The following is a 6565-nucleotide window of genomic DNA, read 5'->3' as shown; positions in this document are numbered from 1 at the left end:
TCATACCAAATCTTTAGACACAAGTATTAAATGTAGATAAAAAATAATAATTATACAGTTTGACTATAATTTGTGAAACGAATCTTTTGAGCTTAGCTAATCTATAATTGAATAATAATTGTCAAATACAAATGAAAGTGTTATAGTAGCCAAATTTAAATTTTTTCACCAACTAAACAAAGCCTAATCGCACCCGATCGAAATGGCTGCAGCTGCAAGCTTTGTTGTGCTGGCCTCTAGTCTACAGGAGATTATTGTTCCTTGGTTCTTTGCAGCTCCGCAGCCACAGGTTTACCGAACAAGCCACCCAGTTGATCAAGGAAGCTGACGATGACGGACCAAGGCACATCCAAGTGAAGAAGCTGCCTCCAGTGCTGTGGCGATGTGCTCGACGTCGTGCTGTTGTCTTTCTGTTAGTCGCTCTGGCACGTTTCTGGCCTTTACTGTTGTTTTTCTGAAACTCTCTAAACGCTGGAGTATTTCCATTCCTATGCGTAATAATGGATGGAAATTGGGGACCCTCGCTTATAAAAAAAAAGGGCCGAGGCCGGGAAGGGCTGCCCCCCGCCAAGGTTGCCCGACCCCTGGACGGGCGCGAGCGAAATCATCGGTCTATCTTTCAAAAAAAAAAAAAAAAAAAGCAAAAGCACCGGTCTGGACGCGACGACATCGCCCTGTAAACCACGTGGCAACCCGTCGCCCGCGCGACGCCACCACACGTAAACCAGAACGGCACTCACGTCCCGGCGGACGGCGGCCCCGTCTGCGGCGCCTAAATTTAGCGGCCGCCAGCGGAGCCAAGCCAGCTGATCAAATCCACTCGCTCGCCTGCCTGCCGTTTCCCTCCCTCCCTTTCCACTGGTTGAACGGAGCGGACGAAACCTCCCCCTGCTGCTGTCTCCGCCGCGAAAATAGCGAGCAGGGGCAGAGGGAGGGAGGCAGGGCGCGAGGAGGGCCGCGCGCGGCCCGCGCGGTTATATCTACCACCGCACACGCGTCCGCCCGCCGTTCCCCTCGGCCTCGGGCGCGGCTTTCACCTCTCCCCCCGCCCTGCCTCCCGCTCCATTTTCCCACGGCCATGGCCTCTTCGGTGGCCGCCATGCCCCACGAGTCCGCCTCATGGAGGGACCCCTCCCGTCCCACCCCGTCCAGGGGCTTCTTCAACATCCTCGTCTCCACCTCCTCCCCGGACGCCGCCGCCGCCGGGGGCTCCGCCTCCTCCTCCTCCTCCGCCAGCGAGCCCACGCCCAGGCGCCGCCGCCAAATCCTCGACCGATGGGCCGCCGCGGCCGCCGCCGTCACGGCCAGCGCCGCGCCGGAGCCCGCCGACCAGCCCCGCCGCGCCAGGGACGCAGAGCTGTCCGAGCTCGCCTCCGCCACGCGCCCCGTCACCGCGCGCGCCGCCGTCTTCCGGGAGCCGTCCCCGGCGCCCTCCGACGCCTCCTCCACGGCCGCCAACGCCGCCTTCGCCGCCGCGGGCGCAACCAGCGCGCCCTCCGAGCTCCCGCCCGCGGGGCCCCGGGCCTCGTCGCTCATCCAGCGCTGGCGCGAGATCGAGGCCATCGGCCCCGTCACGCCGCGCCCCGGCACCGCTGCCGCCGACCCGGGAGCGGCCTCCGCCTCCGACTCCGACACCGGCTCCCCGCGCGGCCGCGTCGGATGCATCGTCAAGAAGCTCAGCGGGGCGTCCTCGCTGCCCGAGGAGGAGCTCGACGAGGTCGCCAAGTCCGAGCTCTCGTTCTCGCAGTCCGCGCCCCCGTCGCCCGCCCGCATGCGCGACGCCTCCTCGCAGTGCGCGTACCCGTACCCGTACCCGACGGGCGCGATCAACTGCCCCCGCCCGCCGCACCTCGTCGTCCGGACGGTGCGCGGCCGCCGCGCCATGGAGGAGCTCGTCGCCGCCATGGCGCACCGACGGAGGCGCGAGGTCGCCGCGCTCGCCGAGAGGCACGCCGTGTCCCGCTTCGCGCACAAGGGCAGGATCCAGGTAACCTCCACTTCTTGTCGCGTTCTGCGGTTTGGATCATCGTCTCATGTACTTGTCACACTTATTAATCATCATCACTCGGATATTGTTCCGTTTCTCGATCCACAAATCCTTGTTTCAAAGCGAGCCAAAATGGTGGGAGCTGTTCATTCTGACTCCCACACATGGCGTCGGATGAGAGTTTGGTGGATCGGTTCCTTCCCAACTGGCGTTGCTGATCAATGTCATGTGCGAAGTCCATTATCGTGCTTGCATTGTTTCGTCGGGTTCGTTGACAAGTCATCAATATACAATAAATTGAGGGCTAAACTTTTTTACCGTTAAATATTTTTTTTTCCGAAGAAAAAAAATGCACCTAGTCTTATTTGCTTATTTATTTGTCAGTTGGGACTCTGGGGCAATTATATAGAAAGTTCCACCAAAAGATCCTGAAATTGTTTGCAGCTACATGGACAGTACTTCACTTTCACGTTTCACAGATCTGTTAGGTTGTCATTTTTGGACCAGAAGAAAAAAGGGAGTCAATTAAGAAGATGCAAACTTGACATTGTATTTTGCAAAAACACGGATGAAATGGAGGTGTGCATCTAAGACAGCAGTGATGGGTCAGTTTACAGGTTGTGACTCTGCATATCTAGTGGTTGAGATGTCTGGGGCGAGTAACATCTCCCGTTTGTCTGGCTCTTCTGTTTCGTACACAAGCTGACATGTTATTGGAGATGTGGGTGCTGCACGGTTGTGGTCAAGAGGCCACATGACTTGACAGGTTCATTGCTGGTATATCATCTCATGTACCTGAGGCAAATAAATAGGAGTAATGTCCTGGTGGTTTGTTAAGAGCAAGTACCATGCAAATTTCAACAATCCTTAATGCCATTGTCTTTTAGGTTTGGTTTAGTTGTTACCGTACGTTCAGTCACTTGGAACCCCTTTGGTTATTCTTTACTCCAACTCTTGCCAATAGTGATGTGCATGGTACTGGCACCAATGAAAGCTGAATTGCTGTAAAAACACAACACAGGTTCATTGGCTTGTCAGCAGTGATATGATGTGTTGCGGACATTGCCAGTTTTAGAAGCAGCCCTTGTTTGTGGATAGTATTGTGCAAGTATTTTGATTGCTTGAGATCCAATTGTATATGCTGGGCACAAACAAACATAACAAGAATACTCTGTGTCATTATTCTTTTCTCAAGGACAAAAGCATTCTTTCCTTTTCATCAAAAAGAATATTCTTTCCCCTGAGGCAAAGATTGGTTAAATCATAGTGAACTATTGATGCTGTCATTTCTGATGGAATAATAATTGTATAAATGTTCTCTCATCATAGAGCATTGTAATTTTTTTTCTTATATGGGAGAAGCTGCACTTCCATTTTACCACGCTGTGCAGTATTCAACTGTAGCTGATTCCAGATGCTGTTTCACATCTTTGCAGTCCATGCTTCGTCTGAGATTGTTACGCCAGAGAGGTACAGTTGAGGATGAACTGTGGAGTCAACTAAAACCGGTGAGGCCACACCAACCAAAACATGTGGGCGAGCTGAGGTATTATCACATTCATGTCTACGAGTTGAGCTTCCAGGAAGTTTAGTGGACATGTAGAGAGCTAGACATTAGCTGATTTTATTTCTTCAAATAGTGGGTGCAGGTATGATAGCAGGGACACAAACTTACGAGAAGCAAACAATTACAGCCAACAAAATAATGGGTAAATAATTAGAGTGCATTGCTTGGGTAGAGCAAGTTATACTTAATTTGAAATATTTGTTGGTCTATGCCTTATTATTGCTAACCAATGCCTCTTGTAAATGTTCTTTTCAGCAAGTGCAGGCCTGACGAACACTTTTGTAATGATAGAGTTCCAGCTGAGGAAAAGTCAACTGATGTATCCGCTGAAGGCCTTGTTGATGGTTCAGGAAATCTACAGTGTGATGAGCAGATGAAAACCAAGGGGGATACGTCTCAGAAAGATTGTAAAAACTTTTGTGTTCATAGTCAGAACTATTCTGAAGCATCAAACTTTGCAAGGTATGGTGAGCATAGTACTATCGATGAGAATCAGTTTGTGGAAGATATCTCCCCAAGCACCACAAGCACGTTGCATGAACTAGAAACCCCATCATCTAGAGGAGATAATCTACGCGAAGAAGACAACCAAAGCATAAATGGTTCCTGGGAAGAGAGAGGATTATGGATAAGTAGCCTAGGTTGGCCTGCACCAATAGACACTATGAGTCCGGATAGCTGGCATCAGGATACAATGGGTGATATTGAGAATCATAATAATCAGATTCAATTCAATGATCGCCCCTGGATAGACTCCCCAAACTCATGGAGATCACTATGTGTTGTCACGCAATCTGACTATCGTGCTTTGTCACGCAATGCTGACATTTGCAACCTTCTCGAGAGGTAAATTGGTCCCAGTCTAACTGTTTTGCATATTGCTTTTGCAAAATCAGATGCATTTAATCACACATTATCCCCACATTGGTGACAGCAGTGGGATTCATACGGGCCATTCTACTTTTGTTAGTTTGGCATTCATCTCAAAACTACCAGTTAGCAATAGTAGCTTTATATAGCTAGTTTCTGAAGTTCAAACATCAAAATAATTTTGCCACCTTGTTAAAAATGGTTATCATACTGTTCAAATGATTTTGCATGTGCTTGACTTATATTTTTACAGGCTTAACTGAATCAATTCATGCTATCTCTTTCATTTCCTGCAGCAAAAAGGTCTCAAAGTCTCTTGAGAGTGACTTCAGCAATAAAATGAACCAGCTGTTGCTTACAGCTCTGCAAAAACAAAGGCAACAACAGATGATGGATGATTTTGGAGGATACTATGATGAACGCATGTACTGGAGACAAAATGATGAAATTCATGATGCTGATAAGGAGGCATCTGCTCCATGTTCATTAGCTCCTGTCTCACATCTTGGAGCTCATCAGCAAGAGAGCTGGCAGCATTCTTCATTTGGAAGTCAACATCACGATAATCAAAATTTACTTGTAAGTGAGTTGCTGCTTAATGTCAACTGTGGAAAGTTATATTCTTACCATATTCTCTATCCTAGGAAATGGAAGTCAGGGTAAGGGGTGAAATGTCCCAGATTCATCATGAAATATATGAACTGCGGAAGTTGGTGGAAAGTTGTATTGCATCCCAAGTAAAGATGCAGCACTCCATTAAAGAAGAGGTGTGCAGTGCACTTCGTGAGGCAGGTGAGTTGTGCCACATTTTTTTTTTAAGTTTGTGTTTTCTATACGCAACAAAGAAAAAATAGCACTCTATTAAAGAAACCTAGTTTCCATATAGAATAGGAACTGCTCCTATCTCTTTGCAAAAAGAAAGAAATATAGAATATGGTAACTATCACGCATAGCCTCAGTGTGAAATGTTACAATTGGCTTTCAAGGCCACACTCTGCTCTTTTCTGAGCTGCCAGAGAAAGTGAGCTAGGTTGTCTTAAAAGTCCAGTCAGCTGAGGTCTCAAGAAAGAAGGGCATAGCTATGTTTGGGGAAACAATAGAGGGAAGGAGCTGTTTAAGTCTTTGAAGCAAGACTATGTGCTGCAGTCTTGTTGCTTAGATCTTGGCCTGGACCAGCCTACTGCTGCATATCTTCAATGCTTCGTATGGTACTTTTGGTCCAGTTTGATGAATTAACTGATTGTGCAATGAAGTCTGTGAACAACCATATGAACTTTGTTTGGTTATTTGCTAGTGCCCCACCATCCATTACTACCATCTTGACTGTATTTTATTTGTAATCATTGATGCACATCTTCATGCTTTTTTCTGATGCCATTTCGTGAACAGGTTTGATGCCAAGCCAACCCGACACAACAGCAGCAAAAAGGGGTGATTGCTGCATCTGCCATCGAATGCAAGTTGACTCTCTACTTTACAGGTAATGATTTGCAGGGATAGATCATCTCGTACTTTGAGTAACTTTAATCAAGAAGTCATATCTTATTCTTGTTATGATTCGTAACATCTTTATCCACACGAACCTCAGACCTAATAATAGTCTGAAGTGCACAAATTGGTGTGTGAAGTGCTTCTAACCGCGTTCCTTATGATGCATCAGGTGTGGGCATGTGTGCACCTGTTTTGACTGTGCCGATCAGCTGAAAATGAGCGGCAGGAGTTGCCCAATCTGTCAATCTCCTATTGATGATGTTGTTCGGGCGCAGCTGAATTTTTGAGCTTAGGATTTAGGAAAAGGCCAAGAGAAAAGAGCCGGCACTCCCAGATTTAGATGTGGAGTTTGCGAAGCCCTGGTTTTGAGGAGGCTTCTTACCTTTTGATAACCACCACTAAAGATATACGAGCTAGTTCTTGGAGAAATGTAAATATGTCTTTTTTGCTCAAGAGCGGTGTGCTTGTATTTCCCTAAAAGAAAACAGAGTTCTAATCATAATGCTGATCCTGTTTCTGATGGTTCTTGGTTGTATTCTGTATGTATCACAGTATTTGTTCACAGCGAGAATGTAGTGATTCTGTTTGCGCACAGGATTGAACTCACGGCCTGGATACAAGTCATTTCGGCCTATTTGAACAAAGCCGTT

General features: G+C 47.7%; 1 protein-coding gene across 2 annotated transcripts; it reads left to right on the top strand.

The window, feature by feature from the left end:
• Nucleotides 840-6435, top strand: LOC8077460. 2 transcript variants are annotated; one of them, XM_021454682.1, is made up of 8 exons: nucleotides 840-1987; nucleotides 3424-3533; nucleotides 3637-3696; nucleotides 3810-4400; nucleotides 4721-5003; nucleotides 5069-5216; nucleotides 5814-5904; nucleotides 6085-6414. In XM_021454682.1, exons 1-8 carry the CDS (start codon nucleotides 1079-1081, stop codon nucleotides 6200-6202), a joined length of 2310 nt encoding a protein of 769 aa, XP_021310357.1. In that variant the 5' UTR covers nucleotides 840-1078; the 3' UTR covers nucleotides 6203-6414. The 2 variants fall into 2 exon arrangements, with proteins under 2 accessions (XP_021310357.1, XP_021310356.1); XM_021454681.1 differs by having other exon boundaries at nucleotides 842-1987; nucleotides 3628-3696; nucleotides 6085-6435.

The sequence above is a fragment of the Sorghum bicolor genome, chromosome 2 (genome assembly GCF_000003195.3).
Source record: "Sorghum bicolor cultivar BTx623 chromosome 2, Sorghum_bicolor_NCBIv3, whole genome shotgun sequence".
NCBI classification, from domain to species: Eukaryota; Viridiplantae; Streptophyta; class Magnoliopsida; order Poales; family Poaceae; genus Sorghum; species Sorghum bicolor.
This window is presented reverse-complemented; position numbering and strand designations above follow the sequence as displayed.